We start from the raw sequence: 22,476 nt of genomic DNA on the forward strand, positions 1-22,476 counted from the left end.
GTAAACCGTACCATTCTTTCTTTGAACCAGTGCCCAATCTTTAAAAATGAGTACTTCATTTTCTAAAAGACACCAGTCTTTTTGATCAAAGTCCTCCAATATACAGCAGAGGCAATCAACAGTGACACACTGAGCTCCCTGTCTTCACTCTAGGATGACTGGGGTGGATTCTGCTCATGCTTGCAAAGCAAAGCTTATTGTAACTATGACAGAGAGCATTCATCCACAGCAACATCTACTCTTAGAAGTCATGGCTCCTGTAGCCTTGAGTTTCCCAGCTTACAGGTCAAAACCCTTGCAATAAACTCATCTTTCTGATTGGTTTAAAAAAAAACAAAAAACAAAAGCACATCTGCTCTCCCCTTCTCCCATTGAGCAAACGGATGCCTAGAAAGAAGACTACCTTTCCTAGCATCGTCACAGCCAGGTGTGGCTATCCGGCTAAGTACAGCTAATGGGACAGAAGTGAAAGTGTTATGCAGCAATTTCTAGGAATTCTCCTTAAGAGAGAACTGACATGCCTACTTTGATCCTTCATCCCTTCTTCGTCTCCTTTGCCATCGCCTGTCTGGAATACAGACACACCGTGGACCATGAGGACAATAGCGACACCCTAGGGATGACAGAGCTGGGCGCTGTAAAGAGCCAGAATCCCTAAACCAATATGTGAGAAACAAACATCTATCTTATTTGAGGCCACGCTATTTGGGGATTTTCTGCTATTGGCAGCTACACTAATCCTAATAAAATATGCAAACAGGACACAAAAAAATCTTTTCTTTCCTTTTTTCCCTAATTTTCTTAGGTATAAACCGGGCCTGACAGGATATAGGTGGTCATTACCTTCTTGATGAGAGGTATGACAATGTCAGAAAACTCCTGGAATCTGTCCTCTTTGGTGGCCTTCAAGACATCCCCTGCACAGCTGATTGCTACAATCTTGTACTTGAGATTCTCCTTGCCACACTCCTTCAGAACAGCCTGGAGAACTTCATTAGTGCTGGGTTGACTGGGCACAGGCTTCTCCAGCTCGGCACTACAGGATCCATACAAGAGTACCAGAAAAGTTAATAAAAGGCCACAGCTTTCAGGTCCAGTTTAAGAAATGGCATCTTCATTGAAAGAATATTTACCTGCAGGCTGTCACCACACAGGCAATGGCTTTCAACAGTTCTTCCTAAAGGGTTGAAAGACGAGGGAATGCTATTAAGCACACCATGTGTCACTTACATTCTCTGTACTATGACTACAATTACCTCAGGAATATTTAATAACCATGACAACAAAAATTAATCTTTAATGCACTTTAATCTTACCTTTAATGCACTTTACTGTTTAACGAGCACATTTACAGAGTTTTACTCGAACCAGGGAAGCAAGATAACTGCCTTCATCTCCATTTCATAAAGCCTAGAGAACTCCCCTGCTCAAGGTCACACAGGCAGAAGTGTCACGCACGGGTTTAGAGCCGTGTCTGACTTCTGGTCCAGTACTTTGTCTACAGGATGGTGCTGGCCACTATCGGATTTTTACAACATCAAGCAGATTGTTCTCGGTTGCCATAGTCTCCTGCTCCCCACTGAGTGTTCACTGTAAGTATCCTACTATCACCCTTGTATATAAAACGACTGTTACTCCTTCACAGGCCCCAGAGGGGCATCCCAGCTCCAGGTTTAGACGCAGCTTGCCTCGCTACTCAATTTCACGTATGCACGGTCCTGATCCGTTCATGAGGTCAGCACTCACAAAACGGTGACCACTTGGTTTAAGACTTATCTTGGAAAGCCGAACATGACAAACAAAAATCAATCTCCAACATTATGTGCAGTATTCAAGGACATGTGGGTTACACGTTGATGAAATGTCACACTTAATCAGACAAAGTTTACCCAAAGCTTCCTATTAGCTAGGAAATCATGAAAACAATCCATTGACGTCCCACAAAACTAGATTCTAATTTTTATAGAAAATGAAAGAGGAAGTCATAATCCTTTAAGGATACCTTCGGTTTAACTGGGCATGAAGGGTTCCTTTACCTTTCCTGCCCACGTTCTTCCAGCCAGGCCTTGCAGTAACGCGCTCAGGATCATTCCCAGGTATGGAGGTACTAGGGAGCTGGTTTGTTTTGCAATTGATGCCATGGCGATTGCACCCTGGGCTTTCATTTTCCAGGACTGAGACTGTAAAGCCTTCTGGGAAATGGTAATCAACTCCTGCAGGTATAACCGAATGCCACCAAAGGAACCTAGGTTATGAAAAGCAAAATTAAAGCAACTTTTACGTGACACAAAAAAATTAATTAACTGATTCTTCTTTTCTAAGTCTGGAAAAAAAGCCAGTGACCATCCGTCTAAAGCAGTGATTCTCAATGGTTCCATCACACCACTCTCTGAAAGGGAGAGAAACTGGGTGGTGTCGTGATGTATCTTTACAACAGCAGGACTTCATGAACTTGGATATGTCCACAGGAGGGCGTCATGCAAATGGTCGTCATCCATTAATACGTGTCAAGGGGAAAAACAGTTGGGAAGCACTACTCTAAAAGGATACTCTAAGGCAACATACGATCACTATTCACTCTCAACTAAAATAAATAAAGCTCTACTTTGCTGGGGCAGAGTTTCTATTCTCCAACAGGGGTAGCAATGAGGGAGGAAAGAGAAGGGCTCTGAGTGCCAACCTTGAGAACTCAGCCACTTGGACAGGCTTCAAACTACATGGGACACATGCTGTTAAGGTCCTGGGAAAATAACTAAAGGAGTTTATGAATACAGAATATGAGTAAAAACTTCCAGCTGTGGTTCTTAAGAAACAGGCTTAATTCATAGGCAGTACTGACTAACCAGGTACATTTTCCTGCCACACTTCAGTCCATAAGTTACATTCTTCTGATTTCTCCTCATCAGCGATTTCATGCATGCCTAGAAATGCCAAAGGCAGAACCTCCTTGGCGTGGTTCTTCAACACGTCAGGGCTGTATCGTCCAATAGCGTGAATAGTCAAAGCACAAGAGGTCTTGTAGATGGGTTCTAAAGAGAAGCAGGAAAAAACCATAATCTTTATGGCACTTACTGTTTTTCAGGATAACCGTTCTAAACAGACTACTATTCAACTTTCCCCACAGCAAAACAAATCAGTAAAAGCAATTAGAAATGTTCCTCCCAAAGCACATAAAATCACAGAGGGTAAGACCTGGTTTGTATCGTTTTATTAGGCTGCTAAAATCTAAATTAAAAAGAACATAAAGTAGGAAAAGAAAGGCACCTTCTTTCTCCATATACCAGCCGTTGAGCTTCTGCAGGAGTTTCTCAGTGCTGCTATCCCGTGAGGTCTGAAAAAGAAACAATCCTAGTCCTTTCTCACAATTATCAAAGTATAATTACTTAACTCAAGAAGAAATTCAACTCACCCGAACTAAATGGCCCATGGCAAATGCACAGGATTTCTGAATTACACTGTTTCGATCTGTCAGGCCACTAAGCAAAGCACTCATAAGTTTACCTATCAGAAATAGAGAAAAATCTATATTTGGATGACCAATTTTCTGCTCTGTTCCCAGGACCAAAACAAACTTAACCCTGTAATTTACACCTGATTTATTCCATGGTAGTTTAGAATCCTTCTATGTTACAATTATAGTATAAATTTGCTTCCTTTTGCCTGATATAAAATTAAAAATTAATCTACATCTAGAATATGGTGGCAAATGGTGCAAAAATGAGAGCCAGGTACATAAAATTCATAGGCTCCGTCTACGAGCCAATCTAAGAAGAGAAAAATGCTGCTGTGAAATTAGCTATAAATGGTAAACGAATCCTACAGAATGACAGATACTCTCACCTCCTGATACCACTCAGAAATAATCACTTATAAAACAGTGAAAACTTGCTAAACTTGATCATCCTGTACCTCTTGCAAACAAAGAAATAAAGGCAGAGGGGGACGTATGAGGGGAGGAAGAGTGTACAGTCTCACAAGCATGTCTGAACGAAAATTATTTTTCCTTTTAAACTTTGTCACACAAGACATGGCCATACAAAAATATCACCACACGTGGTTTTGACAAACTCACCTGAGTAAGGTGTTAGGTCCTGGGGACACTGAGTAGTTAATGACACAATGACACTGGCACAGCCTCCCTACAGGGTTACAAAAGCAAACGTCTAAATTTGATGTAGCAAACCCTTTGTTTTAGCAAAGATTCAAAGATAAGAAACACATGAAGTCTAACAGCTCCTCCAAGAATCAATCTAGAAATAGGAAAATGCTTATTTTAAATTAGCAAGGCAGAGATGTTTTCAAGACCTCCCGAGGAAGATGGGTGCTCTCACACACTGCAAATAGGAAAGAAAATGGGCTCAGTCGTCCAGGAGGGCAACATGTGTCATCTTGTCCATCCTTGTTCTAACATTTCCAGTTCTAGAAACGGAACCAAAGGAGACAGCGCCAGACGTGTCCAGAGACATTCATCACAGCGCTTTGTTTAATATCAAAAAAGCTGAAGCAAATCAGATGCCCCTTGATGGATTAAAATAAATGATGTCACAGTCACACAACAGAGTATCAGATGGCCTTTAAAGAGGACAATGCAGAAAAGAGACTGGAAGGAAACACTTTGAGATATTAACGGCAATTATGGGTGATAAACTTACAGACATTTTTTAACTTTCTCCTGATCTAGAAATGCTAAAATTTAAAAGGACAAACATGTTAATTCTGTCAGGAGAAAAATGTGAGTTGTTTCTTTTTAAAGTGTGGGGGGCAGGGTCTGATCTTTGAAAGATCCTGGAGAGGAAGACATTTTCCTGTCCAAACACCTGCCGACCCCTCTGTGAAAAATGCTAATCACCCCCTAAAGCAACGCTGCCTTGATAACTGGATGAGTATTTCCATTAATAACTGAGAACGAATGAGGACCCAGAGGGCATGTACATGGCAACCAGGTGGCAGAAATGATTCCACTGAAAAAGTGACATTATGTGTACTGAGGAAGTCACATATTCTATATTCTGAAGAAGTTACATGTTTTAGGTTATTAGTGCAACCATGAAAACAAAATGGTCAATGTAAAATAATATTAGGCTTTATGGGAAAAATACGAATTTCAAACACCATGACTGTTATATTTTTGAGGCCTGAACTAAGGAAGATGCAAATTCCTCTCATGAAGAATATACTTACCTTAGTTCCAAGACCTACGCCACTTCTGATCAGTTCGCATAATCTAGGAACTAGCTCACCCAGCACCGACACATCAAGATATTGCAGGCACTTTTGGAAGAGAATAAATATAAAGTCAACCTTAGCAAATAATTAAGTCTTAATTGACTCAATTCCACATCTTCAATTAAAAACTGCCCATGTCAAAAAAAATTTTTTTTTAAAACTACCCATGTCAAATATGCACCCACCACTGGATTTGACATGAAGTTGAAAAACTGATGGCTTGATTTTGCTCTGATTTTAATGTTAAAACCACCATTGTACTACAAACAGAAAAACCATTCATCAGTGGTTCAACATTAAAAAAAAAAAAAAAATGAAAAAACCTACTAAAGGAAAAAAATAATTACCCCAGAAGAAAGGATCTCTCTGGACCTACTTCCTCTTTATCAATCACATTTAGTGTAAAAGACCTAGATTAACATTGACATTCTTCAATGGGCCTGCCCTATGAAACCATTTTATTAAAGTTGACTTCTTAGCTGAATTTGCTGCATTAAACTTTTGAAAATGCAGTGACATATATCCTATTATTAATAAGCATATCTATAAGGTGTTTGCTAACTATTCCTATTTCTTTAAGCTTGCTCTTTCCTCCCCAATAGTAATGGTAATAGTCCTCCAGTAAGCACTAAAAAATATCTACTTGTCTTGTCCAGCCTTGTGAGCTGCATAGCAAAACAATGCTCACTCGCTCACAAGCCCTCAGTGAACCACTCCAGGCCACAGCAGTCGGCGTTAGTGACTTTAGTCACTCCTACTCCAAGACGCCGGGAACGTTAGGACTTAGAACCTCGGTGCTGAGCAGCTCTTTTCTGCAAATCCCTTCCTATGACTGAAACAACATATCAAGTTGCTCAATTCTCTTTCCCTGCCTTTTATGCTGCCTACTTCATTAAATACCTCCAGCTGACACCCTCCCGGGTCCTCCCAAAGACAATGCTCAGGGAGAGACAACTATCTGAAGCTTTCTAAATAGTCAAGCCAAACAGATCCAGATACAGACTTACAGAGAGAGCTTTTAATATATTGTTCTCCTGTGTAACACAAATCTGGACTGATGGATTGTAATATTTGGAAGTATTATTTATTCCATTAAGTAATATAGAAAAAAAAAAGAAAAACTGTACTAAGAAAAAATTGGAGCCACAATAGCTCCTTGACTCATCCCTTAAATCTCTACTTCATTTAATGTAGCCTGAAGACTTGGAACTCGGAGGTAAGCAAACAAACTTTCCCGTCACGAGGCACTGACCATGTTGATTGTTTCCATCATGGGAGAGGATTTGGCAGCACTGAGTCGAGCACTATCCATCGCAGCCTGAGAACACAAATTCAAGTCACTCAGCAAATTCGATTAATTAGGAAGAAGCCCCCACATTCTCCGAAAGGGCTTTGCTTCCAAACAGAGGACATTTAAAAAAATAATATAAAGATATGACAAAGTCAAACATAAGTCTAACTCTAACTTCTTCTGATCTACACTCAACAATTTACCTGTAAGGGCAGCATCCAGTGCAGTAAGAAAGTCAGGTAACAGTTAGAAACTAATGGCACTTAGTAATTAACATACTATGGCTCTGAGCAAGTCATCCAGCCTTCCTGAGCCTCAGGTCCTCCATCCACTACATAAAGCAACAGACTAAATAAAGTTCTATCTCAGATTTTAAAAAACTGTGTCTAAGCAATAAAAAATTTTATACACTTAATGTTTTAACTTTGTAAAGGGCCTTCATATCTACAGTGGTATTTCAGTCTAACAACTACCGTGTAGGAGAAGCTAACATATCCAGACATAACAAATGAGAAGAGAAAGGCGCACAGAGCGACTTGCCTAGGGCTGCAAACTGTGGACTAGAGTTTATGTTTCCTGACTCTCGGCGCCTAGGAAGTGCGCCGTGGGAACCTAGGACGCGGCAAGTCTACTGCTCAGCAAGGAAAGAACGATGGATGGAGGAGCAACAGCAACATTAGAGGCAAAGGGAAAAGAGTTAAGTTACTAGCTTAGGCAAGCTAAAAATCAAACAGTGAACTGAGAGCAATGATTTACAATCTCTGTGACAGACGTTTAATAGTCCTAATAAACAGAGACAAATGTAAAAACATCAACAAGCACAAAAATAGGCATGGAATACAAACACAATTCACAGAATGTAAATGGTTGATACAGTATGAAATGACAATGGACAACACTAATACCAGGAAAGTGTAAATTAAAACGATGAGATTCTTGCTTATCAGACTGATGTCAATTCAACGTTGGCAAAGGCGTAAAGAAAACAGAACAGTCACAATCCTCTGATGTCATAAAATGTGACAAAAACTCAAAATCTCCTCCCTGGAGGATACTGTGCATGCGTTAAAGAGAATGAAATAGCTCCACATGGAGACATGCTATATTGTTAATAACGAAAAGCAAGTTGCAGAACAACATTCATAAGTTAGTGTTTGTTGGTTTTATAGCCTATGACTACAAAAGAATTTGAAAAACACCCAGGAAACTGTTGATGGTGGGTATGATCAGGAAATGATACTATGCTAGTAGGGGAGAGGGGACTCCTGGGGAATTACTTTCTACTGTTCTGTATTATTTTAATTTTTTACAATAAATGTTTCATCTGTAATTTTTTAAAAAACTCTGATCAGAGACTAGGCGACTACAATATATCTGAAAAGCAGAATAATTTTGGACTATGCCAAAGTCTAGATACAAATCTTCTTTACTTGCAGGGCAGGAGTGGTCCTTAGAAGGACTCTGAAGGTATAGACCCAAGCCCTAAAAAAATAAACAAACATGTACAAAAAACTGTGTTAAATAAGTGTTAATGCATTTTTAAATGGAAGTGTTAGTTTCATCCAATTCACAAAATAGTCTCTGAGCCCTCCTCCTGCTCCTCACCCCCAAACAGACACTGCATGCAGTTATGGGAGTCAAGTTGTTTCAAGAGCGGTGAAAGTATCATTCAAGTCACGGTGTTTGAGGACACTGGAAGGATTTTCACATGGACCTCAGTTCCTTAACAGGGCTCTTCCTCCATGATACCGACCAATATGCCTGTGCCGTCAACTCACCTTTTCTTGGTCTGTAGCCCGGAGGCTCAAATAATTGAGAACTTGGGGTTCCAATACACTCAAGGATTCCAGCAGAGCTGGGATGAGTTTTGGTGCGTGTGGCTTCAACATGGCTCCTGCACTTTTGCTGATCTTCACAAGGGTGTTAATGCTACAGACACACAGAACACAACTCCTGAGTCCTCTGAACAAAAGCAAGAAGCTCTACAAATCTAACCATGAGGACGTTTGCAGTTTGCTGCATTCACGAATATATTAACATGGGTTCAGAGCCTGGTCTTCGCACTATTTTTTTTTTAACTTCATATTCTAGAAATTTCCAAGCATTTAACATATTCCCTTGTACAGATCCATAGGCTAAATCAAGTTCAAGTTTTTTAACAAGAATCTTTCATAGGTGGTGCTGTGTGTCCTGTTCCATCACATCAGGATGCATATAATGTGTGCTTGTCTTTTTTTGTGCTGTTGAGTTATCTGTTGGCTCAAGTTTCGTTGGCCTGAACCATCCATTATAAAGTTCCCCATCAGCCTTTCACCAGTGGATTTAGGAGCCACTCATGATCATTACCTACATTATTTTACAGTGGATAGCAAAATGGTGACATCCTAATTTTATCATTCCTTTACCTATGTTAGGTGAATTCTTTCTAAAAGGAACATTCCCTCATAAACTTTTTCTTTTTCTCCCCAAAGCCCTCCAGTACATAGTTGTATATCTAGTTGTGGGTCCTTCTGGTTCTGCTATGTGGGACGCCACCTCAGCATGGCCTGGTGAGCAGTGCTAGGTCCATACCCAGGATCTGAACCGGTGAACCCTGGGCCGCCGAAGCACAGCACGCGAGCTTAACCACTTGGCCACGGGGCCGGCCCCCCTCATCAATTGTTTAGTTACCATGAAATACTGTTGGTACTATTAATTTTATCTAATTTTAAGAGTGAAATAAAAATGGAACAGATAAAATTCCCAGATAGCATTCTACTTTAAAAACAAAAGAACATACAAACTGGAATCCTTCACTGCTGACTTTAATTTATAATAGCCACATATATCTAATCGTGAGTGTATTTTTTGAATATTTCATTGTTGCACATGGTACAGTTTACTTTAAACCTAATAACCTGTGAAATATTACTAAATGGTATAACAACAAGCAAGCTCCTGAGGACCTGTGGCGTAAGAGGAAGATGTGCTTGCTGGGGGCAGAGACTGATGGCAATAAAAAACCCACTTTACTCAGGGTCAAGGCAAAACGACAGAATGCTGCTCGAAAGCAAGATTCCCATGAGAATGTTTCTGTGAAAATGTTCAGACTCACAACTTTCCATAAATGCTCTTGGGCTGCCTCATTGGATTCTCCTCCTTTCTCCATACTTTCAAGAATCTAACATTCAAAGAAACCCCTTTCCTACAGAATGACTAAGAACTAAGTAAATCCAATACGTTCATTTCATCAGCTGATTCACACCTGAGGGCTCGAACTTCTGTCACAGGACTCATCATTCCTTTGTCCAGAAGGCAAGGCAGAAGGACAGCGATGGTTCTCTGGCCGGCAGCTCCTTTGGCAGGGTCACACATTTTCACACAAACCTCACATACAAAGAGCATGGAAATTAGTGAAACTGACTTCGCAGCCAGTAAAGCACTCATCTGACAAAATACTTCCCCCTTCCTGTAACCACAGAAAAGAATAAGTAAATCTACTTTCTATGGCACTACAGGGAGAAACACAAGAGAGTCCTATGTCAGCCAGAAACGAAACAGAAAATTTGGCAATGCATTTCACTCTCCAAGATTTGGACTTCTAATTTGTGAGATAGAGAACAGTTGAAAACGAAATGAGAAAATGTGTAAGAAGGCACTTTGAATAAGACAAAGTATTATTATCATCATCATCAATGACTTCAGGTGGCAGCATAACATTGTGGTCAAGAACAGAAATCTGGAATAAGAAACATCTAGAATTTAAAACTTGGCTTTACTACTTACTAACAATGTGACCTATGGCAAGGTTTGTACAGCTAGAGTGTAGAAGTTCCTGATATATCATAAAATCAAGTTCAAGTGGGAAACAAGTTTCAAAATGCTTGCCAACCTCATAAATATGAAAGGCAGATTAACACATAACACAGCAAGAGTAAGAGAAAAGATAGATGTTGCTTGATCTCACTGAGTAATGTGTTCTTCAGGGTCAAGTGAAAGTCATACTTCATCGTAAAGGCCCAGAGCAGCTCACCATTTAAAGAGACCAGAGATACACTTTGTTAAAAATACTAGTATTCTATCAAAGTTCTTTGGAGAAATGGCTAATTCCAGGACTGGGGCAGGGAAGGTACAGATGAGCCTGAAACATCTTATGGCAGAAAGGAAGTGCTCAACAAAACGATGGGGCATGTCAAAGGGCAAGGAGCGGCTTCAAGGGGCTCCCACTGGCCAAATCTGCTGCAATTTGAGTACCAAAATAGATCAGCACAGCAGTGGATTATAATCCATTGAATAAAATAAGAATTCATGAGCTCATATTGATAATATATAAGTACATAAATAAATAGGGAAGAAGAGAAAGCTCTTTTTTGTAGTACAATGCCAACTAATAAATATTTAAAGGTAATAGAATTAGAAAGTCAATATTTTGCAATCATCAGAATAAAATTTGGTTCCGCCACAAACAAAAAACAAACAAAAAAACTACTAGTATTCTAGTATAACGGCACCCAGTTTCTCATTCATTGTAAAAACAGTGAACCACAGCATGAAGCCAATTATACTGCAACTCAGTGTCATTCTGTATGACAAAAAAATAAGTCATTACTGTCTTGGTCACATAGAACCCTGCCCCACTTCACCCCCAACATAGGATAAGATAAGAGTTCTCACCTTGCTCAGAGTTTTCAGAGCTAGCTCTGCTGCTTTTCGTACAGATTCCTAAAAATGAGACAAGTTTGGCATCATATAACTTAGTTTCTTTCTCATCTACCCTATTTAACTGCCTCCGACTCTACCCAGATTAAGGAAAAGTCCTACTTTCAACACCAGGTTAAAAAATAGTGTTTCCTTAGGCTCTTTGCCCATCAAGGAACACATTTTATAATCCCGTATTTGTTTTAATTAGCTATGACATATTTTGACCCTACAAAAATATGGCTATTAAGTATAACACTTTAGAACTAATGTATCATAAAAGCAAATGCATAAGATCTATGTGAGGATTCTGACAGACTTGAAAAATCTCTAATGAATAAAACAAAAAAAGAAAGAAAGGCAAAAACGAAGTGCCTAACTTTAATGGTAAAATATCAAAATATCTAAAATTTAAACTGCAGGAAAAATTCAGAGGCATTGGTCACGTTATTTGGGAACGACTGATCCAATTTATGAAACTGATGGAGTAGAGTTAGTCTGGATTATTTCAAAACTGTTATTTGTCCCTCATGAAATTTCTATTGAAAGAAAGTCAGGCAGTAGCCACCTTAAAAAAAAAAAAAAAAAAATCAGTCAATTTAGATCTAAAGATGCCCAACCTTGCAACTTCACAGGCACATTGAGACTGAAACTTTGGGAGGAAATTGTGGTCTCTTAAAATTGTCTGTATAGTAAATTTTGAAACATACTTTAACAATTCCAGTTTAAGCTATTCTAGGAATGAATGCAGATTTATTTCTATAATACCTTTATATCATCTTGTACTCTAAAAAGAGTTTCCCAAATTTCTGGAAGTTTATCAATGATGTCATCTAGGGGTCTTCCTCTCAATAAATCATTCAGAGCTAAACAGCTGAAAATAAACAATTTGGTTTCAAACGTATGATCGAGAAGGCTCAGTATTCTACTATGAAACATTCATACCAAACAAGAATATAGATTCTGCCTATATTTCTAGGACTAACCCCCTCACCCCACGACAGCAATGACTATTACCCCCTTGGTTCCTCAAATATACCACAGGCATATGGCACTGACAGTCACCAAATGTCTGTCTCCCACAACCATAACACAATCTCTCTGAGATGACACATCATTGTTTACTTCCCAGTGTACCCCCAGGGCCTAGCACACTGCCAAGCACATGGCAGACACTGAAAAAATATAAATTCTATAAATAAATGCTACCCACAAAAGTCATGAGAGTATATAAATGTATCTTGATGTCTACCAATTTAACAAGTGATCTGCTTCTGTAACTTCACACTTAGATAAACTAAAACAACTTAGGAAAAACCAATGACTTGTACAGTTTAAATCGTTAAATAAAGATAACTATCTAACTCAACCAGGAACATGCTTTTTAATAATATTAATTTATTCCTTTTGCACAAAACTATAAAGCTTGAAAATTTAAAGGAAAAAAACTAGCTGTATCTGATTAGACTTATATTTCAAAAAATGGTACCTGGACTCTCGAACTCGCCACATATTGCTGGTAAGGTTCTTAACCAAATCTTGAAGAATTTCCTTCAAATATTTATCCACCTAATGAAAGCAAAAGGATAAAATGAAAAATGTAAAATCCATCAACAATCAAATTATTCATCTCTCAATCACACGGACCACATTTCCATTGGTAACAGCCTAAGCATCTCTCTCGGCCTTTCAGCCTGCAACTCTCTCCTCGCTCTGGTTGCTAAAAGTTGCCAGAAGGATCTTTCTAAGATGCAGACTTGATCCTCTTATTTTCCTCAGTGCGTGAGAATAAACACCTATCACCTGGACATGGATACGAAGCCCTCCATGACCCATCTAGCTCCAAAGGCATCACGTCCTGTCTCACCCCCACTCTTGGCACACACTACCTCTCCCCACAATCCCCTTCCATCTCCTACTGGCCTGGCTACCGCCTACTTGTCCTTCAAGATTCAAATCAGGCAGCCTTGGCAGAGAAGACCGGCCTACTCTCCTCTGTTCCCACAGCACCTTCTCAGGCGCACTCTAGCAGATGCTACAATAACCGTACGACTCCATCGCACTGAGACCTCAAGGGCAGGGACACTGCCTCACTTGTCTTTGCCTCCCTGGTACCCCGCATGGTACCTAGCACATAAAGAAGCATTCTGATTGTTCAGAATAAAAGATGAGTTTAATATTTTAAGCCTCTGTTTCGTTTTGATATACACTTATCAGTTTGGTAATAAAGACAAACAAAAGTTTTTATGTTGATCCAAAGAACCTCAAAAACTTATGGCTTTTCCACTTTTATTCTTCTAAGTAGGAGAGGTTTGCTATCCTCACTTATACGTAAGGAAACCAAGACAGGAGGTACACAACTCACTCAACATTTAACAAACGGATGACTTCCTCTGTCTGCTTCTCTAAACGTTCTCCATAGTGATCTCATCCATACTTGTGGCTTCACCTTTCTCTCATACAGGTGAGGCTCACATGTCGAGAGCCTAGGCCTGTGCCCTGAATTCAGATCTTTAAAACCACCGGCCCATTAGACCTTGGCTGACCCAGTGGTAGTGAGTACTCTCCTTGAGCAAACAGAACTCACCGAGCCTTCAAAGCTGAACCCTCAAGCGCCTACCACCATGAACGGAACACTCTCAACCTAAGGTCAGACTGAAGAGAGAGGAAGGGGCCACATCGTGTGCAGGGACTGGAAGGACAAGGTGAGGATCGTGGAATTTATTTAAAGTGGCTATGAAGCTACTACAGGATTCTAACACAAAATGGCAAATCCAATCTGCATGGTTAAAAATCACTTTCACTGCTGATAATTAAATGAAGGAAGGCAAAGAGAAGAGAAAGATGACAACCTGTTCATCAGGAAAAAATGAGGGAAAGAAGAGAATGGATTCAAGGAATACTTTGGAAGCAGGATCAACAGAATTTGCTACGGGATTCAACTGAGGGTGGGGGTAAAGACAGACAAAAATCAAGGATGACACCAGGTTTCCTGGCCTAGGGTAAAGGGATGAATGCTGAGAAGAGAGGGGAAGGTTGTTTTTATAAGTCCTATTCTAGACATGCTAAGTCTAAGGTATCTTGAAACAACATCCAAGAGAAGATGTCAATCAGTTAGATATGTAAGTCAGGAGCACAAGTCATGTCCGGGCCAAAAATACAAGACTGGAAACCATCACAATAAAGATGACATTTATATGCCCTGGAACAGATGAGCTCATCTAGAAAGATAAAGTTGAGCAAGTAAAAGGTACCCAGAGGCAAGCCCTGAGAAATCTCAGTATCTAAAAGTAGAAGAGAATATGAGAAGTAGCCAGATGATGGAAAACCAAGAGAGAAAATAATATATGGTAATTGTCTGCTTCCTTGTCTATCTCCTCAACTAAGTGAGCTCCTTGAAGGTAGGAACTCTGACCTGCTCTCCATTGCATCAACAGTACCTACAGACATACACTATTCCATTTGTGTGAATACACTGCCATTTCCTTAACTAGCCACCCAAAGGGCATTTAGATTATTTGTATTTTTGAGATTTCAATAAACATTTCCATGAACATCTTTGATACCTTGAAAGAAAGCTCATTTGATTAAACAAATAAGTATACAAAGTAGAGAGAAGATGGGCACTGGATTTAAATGCTGTTGTGTAATCTTGGACAAGGGTTCACAGATACTTGCCGTTGATTTGTCAGTGACCAGTGCATTCCAAATACTAGTCATGGCCTGTCGAATGCCAAGGTTGGGATCAAACTGATAACGATAAAGACGAGGAACTAGCTGAGGCAGAAAAGGAGCCAGCTGCTCTCCAGCTCTGGTAGCAATTACATTAAAACCAAAAGCAGCACCCTAAAAAAATGATGATAAGATGAAGTGGCTCAGATACATTTGTTACAGGTAAAATATTAACAGATGAAATATATAAAGATCACAAAATTCTCCCTCCCAAACTTGTCCCTGAATACAACCTGATTTATTGGGTATCCCAGCTTTACCCACCAACAATAGCAGTCATGTGGTGGTTTGGCTCTCTCTGATCACAGACGTTTACAAAACACAGCATACCAATTGTCACTGTCTGCCAATGTAGCAGGTTTGGCTTTGGAGGGAAGTGAAAAACAAAAACTGTCCAGTTATAGCAACTTACCTTCCTAGAGTTCCACATTGCATGATGGTTGGCTAAATTCATAAATTTATACACCAGATCTGGCTGACTTAGATCGCTTGCCAGAGAACAAAGTTCCTTGTAAGTAGAGAGGCCCTGGCTTGGAAACAAACAAACAAAAAGTATGCAATAATGTATTTCTCTATCTCCAGCCTAATAAAAATTACATCACCAATATTACTAGGACATTTTAAAATTATGTTTTCCCTAAATTTCCAATACTGAATTATCATCACAGAGGCAGAGAACCAGGTTAAGAAGAATATAAAGTCACCTGATTCAAGTACCAATAACGCCTGGCAAATGACATAAACCCACCTGCAACTCTCATGGAGGGCGAGCCCTCCCCACCTCCGGAGGCGGCTCAGTAATTCATTATATTGTGCACAGATCACTCTCAAAATCCTAAGAGACATTTGAAGACAACTTCTGTCTTCTCTAGGCCTTTTCTAAGCCAGGGCACCCCAATCCTGATAACAACTCCTGAGTCCTATTAACTTTCCTCTGAACAAACAATATTTACTCAAACACCCGATCACGTGTGTTAGTTATTTTGTGAAAAGTGAGCACTTTTTAGAAACTCAGGACTCTACAGGGAGAGTAAGTGGAACAAAAACAACTTTCACTGTGAAAACACTGAGCCACAGGAGAACATCAAGGACAGAACAAAGCGCTGCTTTTCTAACACCGCAGACAACAGTGAGGGCAGGGCTCTGCGCAACGCCACAGACGGCTGAGCAAGCTGCAGCGCTTCCCTGAGGATTTTCAGAGGAAAGGCAACAGTGTAATCACAATGGAACAATGATAAAATAAAGGAGGTAAGGCTCTAGGAATTAACTGGAAATGCTAAATTGGTAGACTCCATGATACCAAGTAGAGGTGCCCCCTACAACAAACTACGTGCAGTGGACGCCGAGTTGTCCTGCCAGCTTCCCCACGCATGACTCAGTCCAAGGTCAGGTCCCCCAGAGCAGCCCACCACCAATGTTTGGCCACTGAGGGAGTGTAAAGGCCTCGTGAGGGGCCCCTTGAATCAGGACAAGTCTGAAGGGCCAGCCTGGCCCAGCTCCAGAGATCCTTGAGAGGCCAGTATCTGCTTAAGAGCTGGCAGAAGTTCAGCCCCTCCTTGGGCCATCAGCCCTGTCCTGCTTCCTTACTCCCCCAGGGTGATGATCCTGGGGCACACTTCAGTAAACTTCCAACATACAAATCTCCACCTCAGAGTCTGTTTCCCAGGAAACCCAATCTAAGACAGCAGGTTTTTTCCAGAAAAGTGCTCTTCTGCCACTAATACACATCATTTCCTAGAGGGTACAAACCAATGTCATGAGTGCTCTGTTCACCGCGTCTACAACGACGATCAACGGATCTGGCACACTTACCCATCGGGTGTTTTGCCAAGGCTTCCCCCTTGAAATACCACTGTCTCTCCAGAAACTTCATGTTTAGCTCTAAACCAAAACAATAAGAATTTAAATTAGCCTCAAATTTTTCAAACTAGCAATCATCTAACTGATATATTTCATTTGCAAACTGATGAAATCAAATTTCCTCTCCAGTATCTACCATGTGCAAGATGTAAAGGTCAACCAATCCTTTCCATCAGCCCGAGAATTTTATAAAATGAAGTCTGGAATGAACAAATTCATAGATCCCATGTAAAAGACATCCCATAGAAAAGTTACACTGAATTAAATGTGGTCACACATTAAAAAGCATCCTCCTGGGGCTGGCCTGGTGGTGAAGTGGTTAAGTTCACAGGCTCCGCTTCAGCAGCCCAGGGATTGTGGGTTCGGATCCTGAGCGCAGATCTACACACTGCTCATCGAGCCATGCTGTGGTGGTGTCCCACGTACAAAATAGAGGAGGACTGGTACAGGTGTTAGCTCAGTGACAACCTTTCTCATCAAAACAAAACAAAACAAAAAACTATCCTTCCCACGCGGAGGGCAACATAAAGCAGCAAACAATTACAAGAATGACTTCGCTTCTCATACTCTTCACAGATCACGACTATGAAGGATGGAGCTCCCTCCCCACGTCTCCATCGTCATTTAGCCAACAGCAATTACAGGATTTTTGTAATCCAATGCTTTAACTGTCCTGAGATCATTCCATTTTCAAAGCCTGTCCTTCTGGCATGTTTCTAAACAGTAGTTTAGTTTAGTTTACTTTCTAAACAGTATACACTGGATAATTAAACTGCTACCCACAGCACAACAATCACTGACTTGCAATTTGGAAAAGGCTTAATAAACAGGAAAGCGAAAAGTTGAATTTTCCTTCTCCCATTGCATTATTCTCAGTATGTGCAAGACCTGCCCTGTGCCCAACTCTGAAATATTCAAGTTCATCATACCTCTTGCCAGTCATAAGTGTTTCTACAAGCGTAGAAACCAATTCCTGTTGATCTTGTTCATTGCCCAGTTCATACACCAACCCGAGGCCTTTGGAGGCAACATCTTGGCTAAGTTCTACACAAAAGACAGACAAAATAGTATTACTTTAAGAAAAATTTGTCTACTGGCCATCAAGTCAAAATTTTTAAAAATTTGTAACATTAACCCAAAATGATAGCAAAGTAAAGATATGAAAACAGAATCAATCTGCCTCTTTAGTTAAAAAGCGTACTAAATCATCTCAGTGGACATGGCACCAAAAAGTCCCTGTAAATGAGACCACATTCACAAAAGACCCAGCTCACAAACCAAGTCAACACTGCTGAGCCTCAGTGTGTAGCGCATGGTGACAGAGGATCAGCGGGCCGACCGCAAGGCAGACACGTGAGAGGTAAAACAGCCTCACAGGGGGCTGGCCCCGTGGCCGAGTGGTTAAGTTCGCCCGCTCCGCTGCAGGCGGCCCAGTGTTTCGTCGGTTCGAATCCTGGGCGCGGACTTGGCACTGCTCGTCAGACCACGCTGAGGCAGCGTCCCACATGCCACAACTAGAGGAACCCACAACGAAGAATACACAACTATGTACCGGGGGGCTTTGGGGAGAAAAAGGAAAAAATAAAATCTTTAAAAAAAAAAAAAACAGCCTCACGGGATCTCACATACCCACCTCCAACTTTTTTAAAAATGAAAAGTCAACAGAAGACCATATGTTTAAAACAACTTATAAAGCAAAGCTACTATATACATGTCTAATACATATACATCCACCCTCTCCTGCCTAAAATCACAAAGATGAAAGGAAACAGAAGTAGAAGCAAGCTATTATTTAGTAGAAGTACCAATGTTAAAGAAGGCCTCGGTTCCATTTTTAAATGCAAAACTGAAGAACATGATCTAATTAATAAATAAGAACTGAGCTTCCTGGACCCCTTTTTTATGTTTATTCATCCAGATTTTTCAAAATTTAAAATACAAGTTTAATGAAGTCTGGAAATCAAATATTTACCCATAACCTACCATCATTTTCTGACAAAACGGAAACAAATGCACTCTGAATTTCTTTAAGATGAGACTGAAAGAAGAAAAAAGGCATTTAGAACACAGAAACTCCAACTCTTTGGGAGAATCAGCAGCGTGCCCCTGGGGTACACAGCACCTGTAAAGTCAAGTCTAACTAACGGCCCAAGGTGGTCACAAACCCTGCTGTGTTCTCCTCTTTGAAGGTGGCCAAATCACCTGAAGGTTGCACCACTTACAGGCAATCTAACGCACGCAGGCCGAGCCCCCCACCCCTAGCACTTCTTCTGATTATATACCTTTAGGTTTAGAATCAGCTTCCAACCAATGTATATCAGGCCACCACCCTTCATTCCTCCATGGATGACTAATCTCAAAATATCTGCTAGTGGTTAATGGCCCTCACCTTTGTAAACTTTCCTTCTGAGCCCCTTTCAATCATAAACACTTCATAAGCAGTTTCCCGTAGAGCTGATCACATGTACAGACAGCTTACCTTCACTTCGTCATGGTTACTTAGCTTCCTCACGAGGGAAAGGAGCCAGATGCACGCTGCCTGCCTCACGTGTGGGTTGGGGCTAATGATATGTTTATTTAAAATCACATCTAACACCCAGGGGACCACATCATTCACTTTGGCTCCTGGGGAAAAGCAAAGAACAGTAAGACACAATTAAAATAATTGAGTAGAGTTTCCTGCAAAAAATTAAATTTTAATCATTTACTCAATACAACAATCCTGTAACATATTACAATCTAAACGAATAAGGGGTTTAAACAAGTTGTTGAAGGAACTGATAATCCTTCATTTCAGAACCCAGCATAAGCTAAGTAACCTTTCCAGGGTACTCAGGTAACTGTAGTCCCAGAATGAAATCTCCTCCCCACAATGGGAGAGGCTACGCATGTGGAGGGACAGAGGGCATATGGGAAACCTCTGTACCTTCCTCTTAATTTTGCTGTGAACTTAAAACTTCTCTTAAAAAAGTCTTAATTTTTTTTAAAACTGTCCCCCCATTCTCTCTTGTCATAGCTATTTTTCTCTCTCTCGTATCTTTCCCATTTCCCACTAAAAACTAACATTACCTGATGCCCCTATGGAGCAAAATGTCCCTCTCCTCGTCGAGAAGCACTACTTTACACTGAAACCTTCAAACCAGTTGACTACACTCATGGTCTACATTTTCTCACCTCTTCATTTTTCTTGAACTCACTCCAAATCAGGCTTTTTACCTTCTCTACTCCACTGAAATCACTTGTAAAAGCCACCAATTACCTTCCTGTAGCTAAGTTCAATGATCACTTCTCGGTTCCCATCTTAATTGCTCTTCCAGCAGTATGCAACCCAGCTGATCCTGACCCCTCCCACCCTCATCCCTTCGTAGATTTTCTTCCCTTCGCTTCCAGGACCCCCTAACTTGAGGCCGCTCCTTTTCAGTGTCCGTCCTTGGTTCTCCTCATCTACCAAACTCTAAACTCTGGGGCGGCCCAGAGCTGAGCTATTGGACCTCTTCTCTTTTCTACTCACTCCCTTGGTGATCACATCTAGGTTCACGGCTTTTAATACTATCTTTATACGATACTCCCAGAGACTTTCCAACCTGGAACTCCTCCAAAGTCCATACTCACATATCCAACTGACTTCCAGATGTCCCTGAGGATACTGGTCCTAGCTCATCTATGGGGGAGTTGGGACATTCCAACGCTGAGCGGGAGGAGTGTGGACGAAGAAGAGCCAGTCAAGCAGCTTTTTCCCTGCACCCACTCCACGAATCTCCACCTCCCACGGCCTCCCCAATCTTAGCTAAATGGCAACTCCGTTCTTCCAGCTGCTCACATCAAAAACTCTAAAGTCATCCCTGAGTCCTCTCACCTCACAAACCCATCCAATCGGAAATACTATTGTCACTCCTTTCAAACACCTTTAATCAACCTTTTCTCCCCACCTCCATGGTACCATCCTGGTGCAAGTCCCCATCATCGCTCACCGGGAATACTGCAACAGCCTCCTAACTGTTCTCCTTGCTCTGTTCTTGCCTCCTTGAGTCTACTTTCAGTGCAACACTAGAATGACCCTTTTAAACTGTAAGTCAGATTATGGCTCTCCTCAGCTCACAATCCTGCAATTGCTTCCTATCAAAGGCCCCACAGTGGCCTTCAAGACCTTACATGATCTGGCTTCCCAGTGCCCCTCTGACCTCATCTCTTACTCCTGGTCTCCTTACATGCACACTCTATTTCAATCCCACTGACCTCAAACATACTCATGCCTCAGGGCCTTTGCACTTGCTATTGCTTCTGCCTTGAATGCTCTTCCCCAAGAAATCCACCCTCTTGAGGTCTTCAATTTAATATCACCTTCCTGAGAAAAGTTGCCCCACGTATTCTAAATTACCACCCAAATTTTATCATCCACTTTCTCTGCTTCACTTCTCTCCACAGTACCTATCGCCATTTAGCACGCTGCATATTTTCTCTTACTTATTTTGCTTCTTGCCAAGTCCTCCACTAGAATGTAAGCTCCATTAGAGCAAAATTTTCAACTGTTTTGATCATTCCTGCATCACCAGCACCCAGAACTGTGCCTGGCTCATACTAAGCACAATAAATATTTGCTGAACTAACTCCTCTCCCTGGCCTTAGTCTGGGATCTTAGCCCTTCTCCACCTTCTCTGGGTGTGGGAAACTGGGGAGAAATGGTGTTACCACTAATGAAGACAGGGAATAAAGAGGCGGAATAGTTTTAGGGAATAAAGAATGTAAACAGTTTTAGAGAGTGAGAGGAGGAAGAAATGATGATTTCAGCTTTAGACATATAGAAATGTTGGTGCCTGGGGACCTCCGTCATAAATCCTAATAAAGTGTTGGAAACACAGCTCTGGAGTATCACACAATGGTTCTAAGACACAGATAGACATTTGGAGGTCATCAATATATATTAGAGTAGGCTATGGGTATGGGTGATGGGGATAGCCCAACACAGATGGGGAGCATAGAGGAAAAGGAGCCACTGAAGGAGAATGAGAAGTGGCCAGACAGAGGCAAGGAAAAAACTCAGGAAAACACAGTCTTACAAAAACTAAGAGAAAAACGTTCCAAGAAAGTGTTGGGATATGCTAAAGGCCTGGGTGCAAATGCAACCCCGTAACTGAACCAAAATGAAAGGAGGATAGGTAAAATAAGATTTCAGAAGTATGAGATGGGTAAGAAAGGATCCTAGAATGAAAGCATCCCCAAAGAAAGAAGAGCCAGAACTGGACTCACACAAAGCCAACAAAAGGCCTGAAGGAGACAGAGCCCTATTAGTGGACGCTCCTCCTTAACTTACAGGGGAATCCTGGACACTGCAAGAGGCTGGTGCTATTAGCTCCTCACTAGTCACAGTGATCTAGTTCTCAGTGTCAGATACAATCCCTTCTTTTACCTTCCCATAACCACAGCTCTAGCTATCTGCAGTTCTGCTATTTGGCGACTACAATTACCCAATTAACAAGCCATTCCCACAATACGCCAGGTACTGTGTTAGATGCTCAAGATACTAAGATGGCTAAGACCTAGGCCCTAACTGGCTTCTCAAATGCTGTTCCCTCTGCTCAAAGCAAGATTAGTACACTCTAACAAAAAACATCCAAAAAGTTGAGTAGCACTCAGCTGAGAATAACAAAGAGAACACACACAACCAAAATTCAGGTAAAGATTCATCACCA

The 22,476-nt window shown here is 41.0% G+C and overlaps 1 protein-coding gene across 2 annotated transcripts in view; it reads right to left on the reverse strand.

Moving 5' to 3' along the window:
- The window catches only part of ECPAS (Ecm29 proteasome adaptor and scaffold), an 87,325-nt gene that overhangs the window by 8,934 nt on the left and 55,915 nt on the right, over positions 1 to 22,476 (reverse strand). For both annotated transcript variants that reach the window (XM_046647955.1, XM_046647964.1), the window contains 20 exons: positions 19,266 to 19,411; positions 18,770 to 18,824; positions 17,716 to 17,830; positions 16,739 to 16,807; positions 15,339 to 15,456; positions 14,873 to 15,040; positions 12,684 to 12,763; positions 11,963 to 12,068; positions 11,171 to 11,218; positions 9,762 to 9,883; positions 8,296 to 8,446; positions 6,479 to 6,544; positions 5,182 to 5,271; positions 4,073 to 4,139; positions 3,410 to 3,501; positions 3,265 to 3,331; positions 2,844 to 3,029; positions 2,037 to 2,245; positions 1,134 to 1,177; positions 844 to 1,036 (listed from right to left, as the gene is read on the reverse strand). In XM_046647955.1, coding sequence (XP_046503911.1) covers positions 844 to 1,036; positions 1,134 to 1,177; positions 2,037 to 2,245; positions 2,844 to 3,029; positions 3,265 to 3,331; positions 3,410 to 3,501; positions 4,073 to 4,139; positions 5,182 to 5,271; positions 6,479 to 6,544; positions 8,296 to 8,446; positions 9,762 to 9,883; positions 11,171 to 11,218; positions 11,963 to 12,068; positions 12,684 to 12,763; positions 14,873 to 15,040; positions 15,339 to 15,456; positions 16,739 to 16,807; positions 17,716 to 17,830; positions 18,770 to 18,824; positions 19,266 to 19,411 — 2,192 coding nt within the window. The remainder of the gene's footprint in view (positions 1 to 843; positions 1,037 to 1,133; positions 1,178 to 2,036; positions 2,246 to 2,843; positions 3,030 to 3,264; positions 3,332 to 3,409; positions 3,502 to 4,072; positions 4,140 to 5,181; positions 5,272 to 6,478; positions 6,545 to 8,295; positions 8,447 to 9,761; positions 9,884 to 11,170; positions 11,219 to 11,962; positions 12,069 to 12,683; positions 12,764 to 14,872; positions 15,041 to 15,338; positions 15,457 to 16,738; positions 16,808 to 17,715; positions 17,831 to 18,769; positions 18,825 to 19,265; positions 19,412 to 22,476) is intronic.

This window comes from Equus quagga, chromosome 1 (genome assembly GCF_021613505.1).
Source record: "Equus quagga isolate Etosha38 chromosome 1, UCLA_HA_Equagga_1.0, whole genome shotgun sequence".
Taxonomy (NCBI): domain Eukaryota; kingdom Metazoa; phylum Chordata; class Mammalia; order Perissodactyla; family Equidae; genus Equus; species Equus quagga.